The following is an 18841-nucleotide window of genomic DNA, read 5'->3' on the forward strand; positions in this document are numbered from 1 at the left end:
TTGTACTTACTGTGGTCTCGATCCTTAGTGGATATACAGTCTTGTATAGATTCTGTTATCCCAAGGCTGGCAGCAGTAGGGAGTGGGCCAAGCAGAGATTCTAGTGCAGGTGGCCATACAGGAGTTTCATTTCCATTTTTGCATTCTCTCCCTTCATTTTTCTTTAATCTATCTTTATCGAGAAGTTCATTATAAAAGTCCTTGTTTAAATGATTAGCAGCTGCTTCCAGTTCTTCATCTTCTGCCTCCTCCTCTCCAAATACACTAGCCGTATTATCTTCTATAGATTCTGTAATGGTGGGGGGGAAAAAATCAAATAACTTCATACCATCTGTTATAGAAACTAAATAAATGAAAAGCAGCTCACTTAAAAGAATAAAAACCATTAGAGAACAATCTGCAGAAAAACAGAGTATTTCAGTATATTTTATAAATATATACAATTTCCAGATGTGCTTTAAAATCATTGCCTTAGCTTTTAAAATGTCTTCTGAAAATAGTAATAATTTAAAATTGCTTGTATTGTGTTATCAAAATACTGCAAGTAAGTAGTTCTAGTAATATGAGCTAAATACTTGTAATGATAATTAAGACTAATATTCAACCTATAAACAGTACTGTGAATACCTTCAGTGTGGGAACAGAGAGGCACAAAGGTACATGCCCAATGGTTTGGGGTAATTTTCATGTTAACCAGGAAGTACCAACACTACCTCTGCTAAATTGCACTTGGAAGTAATTTGTTACAGCCCTTCATGCCATTACAATAGTTGTATTTTTTAAAAATGTATACAATTTTGGTGAATTCCAGTACTACTCAAGTTGATGTTTGATATTTGAAGCATGGTATTTTGTGGGCTGGCACTATGCATTCCATTCCTCAGAGAATTCCAGTGTAACTCAAGACTTAAATGTTTTGTTGCACTCAACATTTCACTGCATAACGTATGTAGCTGCATATATATAAATAATACACAACAAAGAAATGGAGCCGTATATAGCATAATAAAAGATCATACAAAATAACGTGAGTAGGATTTGACCCCCATTGCTACTTTTAAAATATTCATGATCTTTTATAGACTTACCATCTTTAGTCAAATTGGCAAATACTCCTTTTGCCTTTGGCCTACTATTTTCTAATTCATTCTCTATTTCATCTTGGTAAATTGATATTTCACCTGTGGCAATTAAATAAAAATAAAGCTCAGAAATCATGAATGTTATTTGGTGTAACCAAGTGATATAGTGTATTGAATGGGACTTGTACCTTCAACATCTTCAAGCTTTTTTGACAGCGCTTTCTCAAGCTGAAAAGAAAAAATGAGTAACAGAATGAAATATGAATATGCTACGATTAAATACTTTTAATATTGGTTCCTCTATTTAAATACACATGGTACTATAGAAAGATGGTAATGTACATTTCTTCCTTAAAGAGTTTGTGATCTAGGACAGACGAGACAGACAAAAGACAAGTATCAAAATACCGTTTGAAATAAAGTACTGATTAAACCTATATCTCAACCTGACAGAGAGGAACTTTCACACCAGCTCACCTAAAATGAGGCACCGACTCTCCCCTCTATCCCCTCAGACACAGTGGAGAATAGCAGCTGCAGTTGCAGCTCCCTGATTCTTGGCCACCAGCCCCAGGAGAAGTTGGAGAAGCTGGGTGCCTACTCTAACTTCCATCACCATCATAAAGTCCATAATGAAGTTAACCTTAGCAGAAGATCAGCTATAGGGGAGCTCAACTGCATTGGAAGAGATTTCCCCTACACAAGGAGAATTCTCCTGGGAGAATCTGTGGCCATAAGCAGCTCAAAGTGAATATGGTGGACCAAAAAAAATCCAGCCTATGAGAAACAATCCAATTTTAACAGTCATTCTAGTATTTCTTGAACTAGTATTTCAGATACCTGTGTTTAAACAGGAGCGCTCTCTCCCTCACAGTCCAGCTTGTTTCTCTTATGAAAATACTTCCGAATTCTAACATTGTGGTCCAGACCATCGCATGTTAAAACAGGATGCTGTCATGTTTTGTACAAACTGTATTTTAACACTAAATATAGTATTTTATACTAATTGATTCTGCGGTTAACTAATAATCCTGTGTTGGTAACAGTATATTAATTTCACTCCAACAGACTAAGTCATAAATTCAAGATTAGGCAAAAAGATGTGCTAAGAAGCAAGCCCCATTTCAACTAACTCAGATCTGTGTAAACCTGAAGTAACTTCATTGTCTACACTCACGTAAGTGAAGAGAATTTGACCCTCTCTTTCTTGTTTATTGCAAATTACCTAGTTACATGTATGCTCTATCTGATAGTGGCAACAAATACTAAAATATTTTATAATAGAGGGCAAAACCTGTTTTGGGTGATTCTCAGAGGTACACAACACGCACAGCATAAACGGGAGCTGTGAGTACTCAAGAACTTTGAAGAATGTAGTGTTCAGATTACAAATTTATTTCATTCAAACGTTATAAATTAAAAATAAATGAAAACCAAAAAATCCCAATGATTTCAAAATTTTGGAGCACTCGCTTTCAACTGTCGACCTTATTAACATTCGCTGTCAACTGTATTCTAGCATCTCCATACATAATTGATATTTTTAAAAATCATCTAGAACAGATACTCCTTTATGTAACTACATACTCCTTTATGTAACTATACTAATAAAAACAATCTGGTATTTAGGATTACGAACTGCCTATTTCTCAAAAAGACATGCTCTATTTCATGGCAACGTTTATCTGTTGACAGACTTTTAGTGGGACCTCCTCTTGGTCTCCACATGTGAGTAAACACATCCCTCCCCTGAACATGCACACTATTTCAAAGCTAACAATAGTGCACACAAGTAACAGAATCTGCACACACAAAGCCCACATGGCTGCAAAAGTTAGAACCTACCACCACTGCATGCAGAAGCTATGGCAGAAAACAACCACCCACAGATGTGCATGGGCAAGAACATAAGTGAAGACTGAGGTCTAAAAATATGACCCACAATGTCTACCAGGCTTCTGAGTAAAATCTTCAGAGGACATCATAACATTATCAATATTAAGGATGTTCACTTTCAACAACAAATAACTTGAAAGCACATTAGGACTGTTACAGAATATTTTCATATAAAATAATTGTCAAGCCAGTGTTCCTCAAATGAATTAAGCCACACATAAAACCAGTCTTTCAAGTACTGCATGCTGTATCACAAAACAAATGTTATGCAATCTGATTACTGTTAACACCAGTATTTATTTTTGTATAATAACAAGTTAGACACAACATTTTAAGTAATGCCACATTTCCTAACCAAGGGTGTCTCCAGCAAGAACAACATTTGCAAGATTTTTTTGATTCAATTAACAAGCAACTACTTTTCCAGCTGTGACCTTTGTTAAGTAGGATAGAAGAGTGAATGTAGCACATATGAGAGGAGCAAAAATATCAGGCAGCTCCTCAAGGTTCACATGCAACAAAATCAGCTTAGCCGGTCATATAAGAGGCCCCAATTTCATAAGGAAAAAGAGTCTTGACACTTGTATGAGGGCCGAGCATAGTGGAAAGACTCATGCAGAGCAGGGAGACAGGAAGCAACTACAAAAAAGGTAGTTAAGAGAGAACCATGCTCAGAATGGAGATCTGGCACCCAATGGGCACAGCATCGCCTTCCCAATGGGAATGAAGACTGGTCCTGGGGTACTGAACCCTGAATCCACAATATAAAAATTAGGTGCTCAGCAGTAAATGCCTTGCGAAAATAAGTACTTTTACTAAGAACAGGAGTACAGCTGTTGCCATGCTACTTGATCACCAACTTCCCTGGATTTGTATTGGGCTAAGCAGTGACTTTGTCCTTTTCCCTGTTCTTGCAGTGGTTGGCTAAGACTGCAGATTTGGTTTTGGGCCTCAACAGGAGATTTTACGGCTACTATTGACAGGAATCTGAATGAGTCTGATTCTCTGGAGGAGTTAGTGAAAATGGCGAGGAAGAAATCTCACTGCACCTTTTAACATGTGGCTGATTTTAATGTGTGGCTATCTCCCAGCCAGTACAGGAAAAAAATATAATTTTGTCTGTGGACACTACCACCTATGCCTCCCAGCCTCCCCATGAGAATATGGTGGTAGAAACAGCAATAGCTAAGGCTAAATTGGTCAGTCATGGCATGGCACACTATCAAGTCCAAAGTTAAAAAGACAGAACCATAAGCAGCTCCAAAAACAAAGTATTGATAGAATTCACCTCCTGTATCTTTAATTTTCTTTGACCAGCAGTAAATGAAGGAGGATCGCACTCCTCTTCCAAGTCAATCTTCATAAATTCATCTATCGTTAGCTGACTTGTTGGTGTATCTTCAAATTCTGTAAGCCTAACATATATACATAAAATTAAAATACATAATATTTTATTGTAGTATCTTTTAGAACATTCTTTTTTAATCAAGCAGTTTTACAAAAGTTGACAAACTGCGAAATTAAGGAATAAGCATGTCATCCTGAGAGACTGCGGCTCAAACAAATAAATAGATAATATAAATAAAATAATAATCATAATAATAATACCCAGCTCTTATACAGCACTTTTCAAATGAGATAAATATAATTATCCCCATTCTACAGATAGTGAAACTGAGGCACGGTAAGTTTTTTGTCAACGAGAGACTCTGGACCTAAGTTCCCTCTAAGCTGCGTGGCGGCGCAGCAGGCTATCAAGGGCCACACAGGTGGGGAGAGGCACCTCTCCCCCAGCCCCAGCTCCAGAACTGCCCCTGCAGGAAGAGAGATCTCTTACCTGGTCGCGGGCTGCTGTGACGAGAGGGCTGGGAAGAATCCTCTCTCCCCGCTGCAGCCCTGGGACAGCCTGCACCCCAAACCCCTCATTCCCAGCCCCACCCCAGAGCCCGTATCCCGCACACTCCAACTCTGTCCCAGTCCTGAGCACCCTCCCGCACCCCAAACCCCACATTCCCAGCCCCACCCCAGAGCCCACACCCCCAACCAGAGCCCTCATCCCCCCACACCTCAACCCTCTGCCACAGCCCTAAGCCCCCTCCAACACTCCAAACCCCTCAGCCCCACCTCCACCACACATCACCTCCATATTAGTGCACATAACAAAATTCATTCCGCACATGGACATAAAAAATTTGAGGGAACATTGCTCTGGACTGGAACAGCACAATCACTCTAGGTGATAAACTGGAAAAACCACATGGAGAAATAAATGTCTACTTTCTAGCTGACTTAAATCAGGGTCATCAATCCTAACAAACAAAAATTCACCAAATTTCCAAACTAAAATATGTATTTATCATTATACCATAGGAAAAAGTTTAAAATTATTCTTAGTGTATTAACATTAATTTACACAAAGCAGGTCTACAAATAATATAATTTCAACAGTTTTTGAAACAACCCATCTTCCCAAACAGAAGACAATGGACTGCAATGGAGAAAAAAGGGTTATTTGTGCATTGAATACATGACATATATGAATACTTGTAAAATATATACAGTAAACAGTAATAATATAATTAGCACTTGTTCAGTGGTTGCATTTTAAAAGTTACTATGTTAAGAATACAGAATCTCTGAATTCTTTCAAAAGAAAAGAAAATTAAGTAGGACCTATTTGTTGCATTTTCATCCATCAATCTCAACATTTGGTGGTTAAGTACTACTACATCCATTCTGCAAATGGAGAAAATGAGACAGAGCAGTAAAGTGTAAAGGTGGTGGGAGAGTTCCATTGGAATGTTTTTTTTTTTTTTTGACAGAACATGCCCTTTTCACAAAATTGAAATTGTCCATGGGACTCCTGATGGTCCCCCCCCGGGACCGCTGCCCCAAACACACATACACCCCCGCTCCCTGTCCCCTGACCGCCCTTGACTGCCCCTGCCACCCCATCCAACCCCTCCTCTCATTCCTGACGCCCCCCCCCCCCCCCCCGGGAACCCCTGCCACATCCAACCACCCCTTCTCCCTGTCCCCAGACCCCGGAACCGCTGGCCCCTGACTGCCCCCCGCTGCCCCATCCAACCCCCCCCTTCCTGACTGCCCCCCGGGGACCCCTGCACCATCCAACCACCCCTTCTCCCTGTCCCCTGACTACCTCCGGAACCCCTGCCCGACTGCCCCCCACTGCCCCATCCAAACCCCAATCCTTCCTGACTGCCCCCCCCAGCACCCTCACCCCTATTCAACCCCCCTGTTCTCCACCCTCTGACCACCCTGACACCTATCTACACCCCCATCCCGAACTTCCCAGCCCTCTATCCCCCTCCCTTCCCCTTACCGCGCTGCCTGGAGCACCGGTGGCTGGTGGCGCAGCTGGAGCCAGCCACGCCGTCGCCACCCTGCAGCACAGAGACCGGGTCAGGCCGGGCTTTGCAGCTGCGCTGCCCCAGGAGCTCACAGCCCCACCACCCAGAGCACTGCGCCAGCGGTGGAGTGAGCTGAGGCTGCGGGGGAGGGGGAACAGCAGGGGAGAAGGCCGGGGGTAGCCTCCTGGGCCAAGAGCTCAAGAGCCGGGCAGGAGGGTCCCGCGGGCCCCGCGGGCCCCATAGTTTGCCCACCTCTGTTCTAGGTACTGTACAAAGAATAAGAGAGAGTCCCTGTGCCAAAGAGCTAACAATCTAAGTAGGAAAGAGGCAAAGGGTGGTAAAAAGGAAGTATTATTACCCCCATTTGACAGATGGGGAACAGACACAGAGAAATTAAATGATTGCCCAGGACCACAGATGGTAGCACGGAAACTGATCCCATACCTCCCAAGTCTTAGTCCAGTGCCTTAACCACTAGGCCAGCCATCCTCTTGTAGGTAACACTTCTACATGACCCTTTCTATCACAGCCTGAACAGTGTTCATAAATTCATATACTAAATACTTATTGTATTAGTGTTCAGACGCCACAATAAGGACCAGACCCCCTACTGAACGAAGTACTATGCAAAACACAGATACACCTGGTTCCTGCCCCAAATTTGGCTACTGCCTGAGGCCTCAATCTTGCAAGCAGTTCCACATGGGTGCACCCTGAACCTGTATGGATCTTGCAGCATCAGGTCCTCGGAGAATGTGTAGTGTGAGAGAGAGAGAGTTATTATATATCACACACATATGCATGTGCACATACACTACTTTTTAGCGATACATAAATAAATAACTACTTTCCTTAACAACCTGCCTGAAATATCTAGCCATTATACATTGTTTAAATTATGTACAAGATATCAGCCTTTCATCAAATTTGTCGGTGTTTGAAATATGCCATCAAGACGACAAATTGCTAAACACGACATTAGTTTTGCAGTTAAGAAATACTGATGCAACTTTAACTGTTGCATGTTAAATTTTATTATGACAGAATTTCATACACCCCTGAAATTATTTCCTCGATGAAATTCTACATAAAACTATCTCTCACTTTCATTTTGTACTTTTTATCTAAAGAAAAATTAAATCAGAGTGGCCAGTTTTAAGATATGTGTAAAGGGAAAATAAGTAGATGTACAAATTAAGATATTATTTGGCTTGACACCAAGTCAAAAAAGGCATTAAAAACTGAAATTTGGCAGTCAACTATTTTCTATTTATAGCAGAAGTGGTAGCAACCACTAGAGTTAAGGCTGAAATGCAACTTCCAATATAACCCTCTCCCCTCCCCCTTTTAACGGTTTCTGACAAACTCTCTCAAAACAAATTCCTTTGGGGCCAAAATTTTCCAGAGTTTGGTCTGTGCCAAGAGGCATCCCCCACATACACTTTCTTTTCCCCTGGAAAAGATACAGCAAAGTCTGTTCCACTGTTTTTGTTCAAACCATATATGTACAAAAATATACTTTTCCTGTGTGTTCAGTTGAGAAACGTTGTGCACACAGCTCAATAACAGTGGAATTATTATTGAGACTTGGTTTGGTTTGTGGATCTTACTGGAGTCTAAGAAACAAGGCAAGTTTGAAGGAAACTAGGGCAGCCATCACGCAGCTATGAGCACTGACATTTTTTCACCCATGCACACCTTCCACAGGGGATTTCTTAGCCCAACCTACAGCTAGGAAGGATGGGGATGCTCAAGTGCTGCTGACTTAGCAATTCAGTTTTTCTACTCCCTCACTGAAAACCAAATTTTGAAGGGCTTTTAAAGTACAGACTACAAACACTTTTGAGAGTTCCAGGAAACGTAAAATCTGAGAGGGATAGAGTGTACAGGGTAGGAAAGGCCATGAGACTCCTTTCACCTGCTCCCCAGAGCAACAAATAATAAAGAACAGTTTTTAAACAATTTTGACTTTATTTCCTTTCATACATATAGGGGGCGGGTAACTTCAAGAGAAACAAACAACTGTCAACACCCTGTTGTCTGGCTGTGCGAAATTGGCCACCAGGCGGGTTGCCTCAACCTCCCACCCCTCCATAAACGTCTCCCCCTTACTCTCACAGATATTGTGGAGCACACAACAAGCAGCAATTACAATTGGAATATTGGTTGTGCTGAGATCTAACCGAGTCATTAAACTGCGCCAGCGTGCTTTCAAACGTCCAAAAGCACATTCTACCACCATTCTGCACTTGCTCAACCTATTGTTGAACTGCTCCTTACTACTGTCCAGGGTGCCTGTGTACGGCTTCATGAGCCATGGCATTAAGGGGTAGGCTGGGTCCCCAAGGGTAACTATAGGCATTTCAACATCCCCAACAGTAATTTTCTGGTCTGGGAAGTAAGTCCCTTCCTGCAGCTGTACAAACAGACCAGAGTTCCTGAAGATGTGAGCATCATGCACCTTTCCCAGCTGATGTCGGTGAAACGTCCCTTGTGATCCACCAGTGGTTGTAGCACCATGGAAAAGTACCCCTTGCAGTTTATGTACTGGCCACCCCGGTGTGCCAGGGCCAAGATAGGGATATGCGTTCCGTCTACCGCTCCGCCGCAGTTAGGGAACCCCAGCTCATTAAAGCCATCCACAATGGTCTGCACATTTCCCACATTTCCCTTGATAGCAGCTGGTCAATGATTGCGTGGGCTACTTGCAGCACAGCAGCCCCTACAGTAGATTTGCCCACTCCAAACTGATTCCCGACTGACCGGTAGCTGTCAGGCGTTGCAAGCTTCCACAGTGCTATGGCCACTCGCTTCTCAACTGTGAGGGCTGCTCTCATTTTGGTGTCTTTGCGCAGGGAACAGCAAGTCACAAAGTTCCATGAAAGTGGCCCTATGCATACGAAAGTTTCGCAGCCACTGGGAATCATCCCAGACCTGCAACACTATGTGGTCCCAACAGTCTGTGCTTGTTTCCCGGGTCCAGAATCGGCATTCCACGGCATGAATCTGGCCCAATGCCACCATGATCTCCCAATCGCCACATGCCGTACTTCTAGGAACATCTGTGTCCATGTCCTCATCAGTATAGTAAAAGCACTGTCGTTGCTTCCTCGCCCGGTTTTGCAGGTACTGCTGGATAATGCGCGAGGTATTTACAATGGTCAAAACTGCAACGGAGATCTGAGCCTGCTCCATGCTTGCCACGCTATGGCGCCTGCACGGGTAATCCTGGAAAAAGGGCGTGAAACGTAGGAGAGCTGTTCGGTTCAAGATGGCCAATAAAAGACGGTAAATGGTTGTCTTCTGTAGCTTTCACAGAGTCGGGAAGCTCGCTAGAGCTGCAAAAGCAGGAGAGCAGAGTTTGCAGCGGAAGCTGAGTGGCTCAGTTCACGATGGCCGAAAAACGGTGGGGAATTGTTGCCTTCTCTAGTTTGCACGCGAGCCCAGGACATACAACATGGAAAAATTAGAGAGCAATGCAAGAGCGGGAGAGCAGAGTTTGTGGCAGAAGCTGTGCTGCTCGGTTCACGGTAGCCAAAAAAAGGCAGGAAATGGTTAGATAAAAGAGTAGATAGAAAGACGAGAGGACATGCGAGGTGAATTCCTAGTACCAGGAGACAGGCGGTGCACCGTACTGCACCGTCTGCTAGCAGTATGGCATCTGCTGTAGCTTTCACAGAGAGTGGCACGAGTGACGGCACATATCCAGAAACACCCACAAGAATGTTTTTGCCTCATCACGCACTGGGAGCTTAACCCACAATTCCAATGGGCAGTGGGGACTGCAGGAAAGCTTCCCACAGTGCACCGTTCCGACATCCGATGCTAGCCTCAGTACTGTGGACGCACTCCGCCAAATTCACGCGCTTTAGTGGGGACACACAACACTGAACGTATAAAATCGCTTCCGAAAATTCGAATAGAATAAGTTCAAATTAATTTCATACTGTAGACGTACCCTTAGTTAATTGATTTGCCTTTTAGTAAAGTCTAAGCATATTTATATATGTTCCCCATCATTTATTGTCTGAGCTTTCTTTGGAATTGTTGACCCATAGTATTGTATTCATTAGCATGAGGCAAGTTCAGACTTCATGTTGGCACAGAGGTGATACGATAGATTGGGTAGACATGGTTACACAGTGTTTGCTAAATAAATCAGTCTATTTTTACATTATCTTTTTTTTTTTAAATGCACACACAATATATGCATCGATATCATACATACACCCCACTTTGTAGAGGCACTGAATATAGATATATCAGAGAAATGGTTACACACTTTACACGCTACTACTTATGTTATAAACCAATATACTATATTTTATTATTATTATTAAAGAAGATAATTGTCTAATATTTCACAGGCTTGAGACTATGATGATAAGTGTATTTTTTAAAATATATATTTGTGAATACATCATTAGTAAGTATTAAAGAATTAGCACCTTGAAAAGGTATATGCCTGTACATGTGCTTATACTGAGTTGTTAATCAAACTTTAAAGCCCTGCAAACACTTACACTGGTGCTTAACTTAATACACGTGGTAATCCCATTGACTTCACAAGTTATCCTTTGGATTCTTGGAATTTCAATTTAAAGGCGCCAACAAACTTTATTTTAAAAAGGAATTTGTTACTTCAAGAACTGAAATATTTCTAGTACTTTATAAAACACTAGTAGCTGAAAGCCGTGCCACGGCACAAGTGTATTTCATAAAATAAAAGTATCTCAGAACTTAAAAATTAAACAGACTGCAAACCCCAATGATGATTGAACCTGGTGACATTCTAAACAGAAAGAGCGCTCAGCCATGTTTGCAGCTATTTCCATCACTTCGCGCTGACTCAACAGACATTCTAGACTTCAGAGTGACAATCCTGGAACCTTATTACACAGATTGCTTTGTTAATATTGGAAATTTAAAAAAGGCCAATGAAATTTAATGGTTGTCCCTTGAGTATGTTATATGATTTACAAGAAAAGAAATACTGCCTAACCTTACATTAAAGGAACTACTCAGATGCAAAAAGTCAAGCGCTTAGGGAACTGTTGCAGCATCAGGGCCCAAGACAGTATTTATTAATTGTAATGATTGCACAGAAGATATCAAAGACAGCAAACGTAGTGATGTACTGCTAGTTGCATAAGGAAGCATCTAGGTATATCTCACTAAAATCAATTCCTTGGCTTTACAGAGGCTTTGGGCATTGGTGCACCTTGATTCATGTGGCACACAATAGTTTAGGGTATGTCTACACAGCAGCTAGGAACATGCTTCCCACCATGGGTAGACAGACACATGCTGGCTCTGCTCAAGTTAGTGTGCTCCACATAGCAGGATGGCCACAGCACCACAGGCAGCAGCAGGGGCTGGCCACCCAAGTACACACCCACCTGACCCACTGCGTGTTTAGCCACTGCTGTGCCACAGCAGCCACAGTGCTATTTTTAAGTGCACTAGCTAGAGCAGAGCTAGCATGTGTCTGTCACCCCATGCTGAGAATTGCTCTCCCAACTGTTGTGTAGACATACCCTTAATCTCCAGACAGCTGAAATACTTGGGGTTTGGTGAGGATTGGCTGGGGGGTGTTCAGTGGCTTGTGATATAAAGGTCAGACTAGATGATCTGGTGGCCCCCTCTAGCATTAAACTCTATGGATATGTTTATACTGCAAAAAATATGTATGGATTACTTCTTTTCCAGAAAGTTACCCATGGAGCCCTGGGTTGGAGAAAGTTTCAGAGCCCATAGTGTAAACATAGGGGCCAATTTATCAATTTTTTCTTGCAATGATTTCACCCAGATCTATAACAGAGGAACCTTTTGGTAATAATGGCTTGGGGGTTTTTTTGTGGGTTTTTTTTTTTTGGTGTTGGTCAACAGAAGAATTTTGCTGTAAGCAGAGAGGTTCTCACTAACTGAAACTAAAATTCATACACTGCAATGCTTTGAAGCAATTCTCGTCTAACATTCCACTTTCCTCTAAGTGAAGTTTCACTAATGTACTGAAGTTAACCATCAGCAGGTTCCATTATGAAATGTATTTTAAAAAAATAATCCTTTTTTAGAAATTCCATATATAAAAAGTTTATTAAAAAACCTTAAAAGTATTTCATTTTTATTTACAAGTGTTTAAAAATAAGATGTATTTATTTCCATTGAAGAAACGCCTCAGATCTTCAAACAGGGATCAGGGCCCTGTTGTACTAGATACTGGACAAACACTATGTCCCTGCTCCAAAGAGATTACAAGTTACCATTTAGCAATATGCAACAGGTGAATAAATGGGAAAACAAGGGGGAGAATATTGACTGAAGGAAAAAAGGTGATAGTGGAGACAGGTGCATTATATAAAGATATAAATGTAAGGGATAAACTAATAAAAATATTAAGGAATTTAAAAGCCAATTCATATGTATCATCAAAACTGATACAGAGAAATAAAAACTTGACTGATTAGTTAATATTTGTACAGTGCTTTGAACCTATGAAGTAATATATAAATCAATATTATTCCAATTAGATTGGCGATGAAACAGATAGAATTTTCAGTGCATTTATAAATATTTAATACATTTTGTTTCAACAATTCGGATGAGATGTACATTTGAATTGTGTGCCTCAAATTACAAAGCTACAAAGCCTTGTGACGTGATTGTTAAGGTTATTTGCTGCTACTCTGCCAAAAGAAAAAGAAAATGGTTTTAAACCAAACATACAAGTTGAAAGTAATTAAGATCTGTTGTTTTAAATGCAAGTGACAGGATCTGTTGTGTCACCATTATGTTTTGTTGCTTTTACCTTGCAAAAGGGGTATCTTTTTATGATCAGGTGAACAATTCTGCAAGATGAGAAGCTGAATTACTTAATACCCATTAATGTCACATATCTGTGAGCCTCCTGCTGAGACTACTGTTCTGATAAATGGCACTGGCAGATTATTGGCCCAAAGGCTAATAAGTAGGGCTCAATTCACCCCAGTCCCCAGAGAAGAGGGTAAATTGTCAGAGGCAGTTGTGCTACAGAGGATTAGGATTAATCTCCCAGGGAAGGAGGACAACTATAACCTATAGCAGTGGCTCCACAGGTAGAATGCTGCCATGGATTACACTAAATGGGCATCTCCCCCAGGTGCCTTGACCACATCATCTCCCCAAACCGCACTGTCTACTTTTATGACCATACAACACCAACCGCAGTGATGGAGTTGAGAGCACATTGTCATGATCCAACCCCTCCAAGGCACATTTTCTGCCACAGACACTGGCATAATCCAGGAGCAAATCCACCCGTCAGCAGCAATTTAACAAATTGGAAGAATAAATCAAATAGTAAGGCACAATCAGGAGGCTCAGAAATACCAATATTATTTTTAATAACTTTGACTAAAATTTGTAGTTTGGTTTAAGAATTTTCAGGGAAAAGTACTCAGCAGTATAGATGATATTTTAACATTGTCTATTAGTACCTACAACTAGTCCCATTCCCATCTACACAAAGCGATAACAGTTCTTAACACAATACAGCACAGAAACAGTAATAATTAAAGATAAATAAAAGTGTACTTCATATGAGAAGAGGGATATTTAAGCATGTGAAGCAAGTACTTATTAATTCAGACAACTTCCATTTAATGATATTTCAAGATTCTAATTCTTGAAAGGAATGAAAAAACCCTTGGCTACAGAAACACTTATTCAAAGGGAATTTTTATTTGCCTTTGCTAAATACCATATAATGTGCTCTTATTTCAAAAACATCAATCAAGTTTTATAGATTCGTGATAAATACAGTTGTAATTATAGCTCCCTGAAAATATTCAGCTGTCACATTTACCTTGTCAAAGTAAATAACGCTGTCATTTTAGCTGATGTGTGTGACTTGAGTAAACATTTCAAAGCATGAATTTTACAACAAAATTTCTTCACTTAAACAACTGGTCAAAAGTAAATTTACTTCCAACTGCAATTTACTATGCTTATTATTACTCCTAATAAAAATTAACACTTAAACATTTTATCTTAAAAGTGCATTATGAAGTGCAGAAATCATGAATTATAAAATGTGTATTAAAGAACATGCCCATTGATCAGACAGCAAAGTGACGTTAATATGGATATATCCCCATCATCATAGCATACAAGCATCTCACAAACAACGAATTTATCCTCATAACAACCCCGTAAGTTACGGAAATATCATTCCCATTTTAAAGATTAGGAATTGTATCACAACTATTTTTCACAACTGAAAAGTGAACAACATTTGAAACTAGTACTTAATATCTAATTAATTAGTTGCACCTAGATGCTCTATTGCTGATCACTGGGTAAAAAATTTCCTCCAAAGACAAAATTTAACAAAATTTGGGTAATATTGGAGATGGACAAATTTACCTACTGAAAGAAAAAAAAAGGAGAGGTTACTTAACTTGTACAGTAACTGGGGTTCTTCAAGATGTGTCCCCCTATGGGTGCTCCATGTCAGGATGCACACACGCCCGTGTGCTCTTGCTTGGAGATTTTCAACAGCAGTGTCTGCAGGTCTGCGCCTGCATGTTCTGACATGAGGGTAATATTGGGGGGGGGGGGAAGGGGGAGAGAGGAGAACCCACCACCACTCCAGGTCCTTCTCAATGATGAAAGTCCAATGAGAGACTCTGAGGCCCACTGGCATACAGAAACCCATTTGGATAGACTGTTGGGGATGCAGACTGTTTTGAACTAGGCTTAGAGACACAGAGAATGTAGTCTTGCATTGGGTGTCACAAATGTACAGGATACCATGTGACCCAGAAGTTGTAGGCAAGCATTTGCTGTGGTTTGTGGGCTCTATTGTATTTTTATAACAAGGTTGGACATGGTGACAAATCCCTGGGTAAATAGGTTCTGGCAGTGAAGGAGTGCAGAGTGGCCTCGATGAAGTCTCTATATTGAATGGATGAGAGGGTAGACTTTTCCATTTTAAGCGGAGACTCAGGGCTTTCATGGTTGCTGTCTGAACCTTGAGGAACAAATGTCCTTTCAGGTGCCAATCATCCAGCTAGGGAAAAGACTATTCCCATCTGTAGCCATGGAGTGTGTGGCCTTGTTGGTGACATCGAGCAACGGTTGAAGAGATGCTTTGGCAACTGTCTGACACCTGTAATAAGGGCCTGAAATTGCTCCCTCTAATCCTGAGGCAGGTGATCAATAAAAGATGTAAGTTTAGAAAAGTTTGTGAAGTCATACTTTGCCATAAGGGCTTGGTAATTGGCTACTCTGAACTGTAGAGAGATTCTTGGCTTGGTTCTAGTCTCTATGCTTCGAAGACACTGAGTCCAATGCCAAAGACAGCACCACTCTGTAGGATTTCTCAGTGTGCAACTTCTTGGTCGGTCCCGCAGTTAGTACTGGAAGGAACAGGAGCATCAGCAGTATTCTTACCAGGACATTAGGTTGCCTGAGATCCAGACTGCAGGCATGACTTTCCCCTTTTCTTGTCCCATTCTGGGAAGTCTTTGCCTCTTCGAAGGTTCTGACAGTCCCATAAGGCCCCCAGAATCTTTGCTTATCAAAGAATCGAAGGCAGGAGGCCACTCCAATGTACAGGGATTTAATTCTGTCCTCCCTCAATTTCCCAGGTCTGCTCTTAAACCCTGAGCAGATCTTACATTTGGTGGGAATGTGGCAGGTCTGACAGGATTTGGAGTCTGAGGTCTTGGGAATAACCCGTACTCAAGGCTAGGGATCAAGGTCCAAGAAGGCCCAAAGTGGGTGACAAAAAAAAGGGGGGGGGCCATGCCCCCCCAAAAGTGCTGACTGTGCTAAATTAACTGCAAATGAAGACAAAAAGAAAATACTAAGAAAAAATAAAATGTAAGCAAGAAGAGTAGCCAGCCATGTGACTACCAAAAGCGGATACTGCGACGCTCCATCTCAAGCCCCAGGCAGTTGAGAAGGAACTGGAGTGGCGGTGGGTCCACCCCTCTTTATCTTCCCTTATGTCAGAGCACATGGGCAACCAGGACACAGGCACGGACCCACAGACACTGCTGACGAGAATCTCCAATCAAGAGCTCACAGGCAGAGGCATATCCAAACACGGAGCACCCATAGGTACACTACTCAAAGAATAATGGGTGAATATTTCACAGTTTGGTTACTTTTTACTGAATTCATGGGGAAAAACTTAGAACTCTCTAGTAGTCTTCCAGTTGTACTCATTTTTTTCTCATTAATAATTAATCGTGCTGTTAAACAATAATAGAATACCATTTATTTAAATATTTGGGATGTTTTCTACATTTTCATATATATTGATTTCAATTACAACACAGAATACAGAGTGTACAGTGCTTACTTTATATTTATTTTTGATTACAAGTATTTGCACTGTAAAAAAAACAAAGAAATAGTATTTTTCAATTCACCTAATACACATACTGTAGTGCAATCTCTTTATCATGAAGATTGAATTTACAAATGTAGAATTATGTACAAAAAATAACTGCATTCAAAAATAAAACAATGTAAAACTTTAGCACCTACAAGTCCACTCAGTCCTATTCCTTGTTCAGCCAATCACTCAAAGAAGTTTGTTTAAATTTGCAGGACATAATGCTGCCTGCTTCTTGTTTACAATGTCACCTGAAAGTGAGAACAGGCATTCTCATGGCACTGTTGTAGTGGGCGTTGCAAGATATTTACGTGCCAGATGCGCTAAAGATTCATATGTTCCTTCATGCTTCAACCACCATTCCAGGCGACATGCGTCCATTCTGATGACTGGTTCTGCTCGATAACAATCCAAAGCAGTGCAGACTGACACATGTTCATTTTCATTATCTGAGTCAGATGCCACCAGCAGAATGTTGATTTTCTTTTTTGGTGGTTCAGGTTCCGTAGTTTCTGCATCAGAGTGTTGCTCTTTTAAGACTTCTGAAAGCATGCTCCACACCTCGTCCCTCTGAGATTTTTGGAAGGCACTTCAGATTCTTAAAGCTTGGGTCAAGTACAATAGCTATCTTTAGAAATCTCACATTTGTGCTTTCTTTGCATTTTGTTAAATCTGCAGTGAAAGTGTTCTTAAAATGAATAATATATGCTGGGTCATCATCCGAGACTGCTAGAACATGAAATATGTGCCAGAATGTGGGTAAAACAAAGCAGGGGACATACAATTCTCTCCCCAAGGAGTTCAATTACAAATTTAATTAACGCATTACCTTTTTTAATGAATGTCATCAGCATGGAAGATGTCCTCTGGAATGGTGGCCAAAGCATGAAGGGATATACGAATGCTTACCATATGTGGAACGTAAATAGCTTGCAATGGCAACTACAAAAGTGCAATGCAAATGCCTGCTCTCACTTTCAGGTGATGTTATAAATAAGAAGAGGGCAGCATTATCTCCTGTAAATGTAAACAAACTTGTTTGTCTTAGCAATTGGCTGAACAAGAAGTAGGACTGAGTAGACTTGCAGGCTCAGAAGTTTTACATTGTTTTGTTTCTAAGTGCAGTTATGTAACAAAAAAAAAAATCTACATTTGCGAGTTGCACTTCCATGACAAAGATTGCACTACAGTACTTGTATGAGATGAACTGAAAAATGCAATTTCTTTTATCATTTTTACAGTGCCAATATTTGTAATCAAAAAATAATATACACTTTGATTTCAATTACAACACAGAATACAATACATATGAAAATATAGGAAAAGCATCCAAAATATTTAATACATTTCAATTGGTATTCTATTGTTTAACAGTGTGATTAAAACTAAAAAAATTAATCGCAATTAATCACAATCACAATTAATTTTGTGTGTTAATCACGTAAGTTAATTGAGATTAATCAACAGCCCCACTCATTAATGAAAAATGCAAGCAATTACTAGGTCTTCTTTAGTGTATGTCCTTCTTTTAGTATTTTGATTTCCAATTATTTACCTTGATATGAAGAGTCCAAAAATATTTTTAAAGAATAATGTCTTCAAAATTAAAAGACAAAAAGGTACATGGAAAATGTTCACGTTCAGGTTCTGGTCACAACCACTTGCAACCTTAAATTAAATTGTCATCCTGTTTTACAAGCTTCGTTTTTATTATGCTGAGGCCATAGTTCTATTTCATCATCATCACTGTACTACTAAAAACGCATGACTCCACAGAAAATTTTGTAAAGTGGTATGTATAATCCGTTACAAAAACACAATATACTAGGGACTAAATAATGCAGTAAACCCACAGCATTCACAGCTTTGCAGATCAACCATTTACTCCACCTGCACAGTTAAGAACACTACTGACATTTCAGCCACATAAATCCTGTGTGATGTTACACAAGTCACTTAACTCTGCCTCAATTTCCCCAACCGTAAAATGGGGATAATGCTTCTTACCCACCTTTGTAAAGCATTTCTGCGGACTTGGAATTGAAAAATGCTATATAAATAGCAACAAATGTTACTTAAAGTTGACCTGCAAACCAAGTTTTTACTTT

At 40.5% G+C, this 18841-nt stretch overlaps 1 protein-coding gene across 4 annotated transcripts in view; it reads right to left on the minus strand.

The window, feature by feature from the left end:
- The window catches only part of BRF1 (BRF1 RNA polymerase III transcription initiation factor subunit), a 231097-nt gene that overhangs the window by 107494 nt on the left and 104762 nt on the right, over positions 1 to 18841 (minus strand). For all 4 annotated transcript variants that reach the window (XR_010600800.1, XR_010600799.1, XM_005285854.4 and 1 more), the window contains 4 exons: positions 4267 to 4393; positions 1271 to 1310; positions 1089 to 1181; positions 11 to 289 (listed from right to left, as the gene is read on the minus strand). Coding sequence is in view for 2 of the 4 variants with exons in the window: in XM_005285854.4 (XP_005285911.1) it covers positions 11 to 289; positions 1089 to 1181; positions 1271 to 1310; positions 4267 to 4393 (539 nt within the window). In the remaining 2 variants the exon portion in view is untranslated. The remainder of the gene's footprint in view (positions 1 to 10; positions 290 to 1088; positions 1182 to 1270; positions 1311 to 4266; positions 4394 to 18841) is intronic.

The sequence above is a fragment of the Chrysemys picta genome, chromosome 4 (genome assembly GCF_011386835.1).
Source record: "Chrysemys picta bellii isolate R12L10 chromosome 4, ASM1138683v2, whole genome shotgun sequence".
Taxonomy (NCBI): Eukaryota; Metazoa; Chordata; order Testudines; family Emydidae; genus Chrysemys; species Chrysemys picta.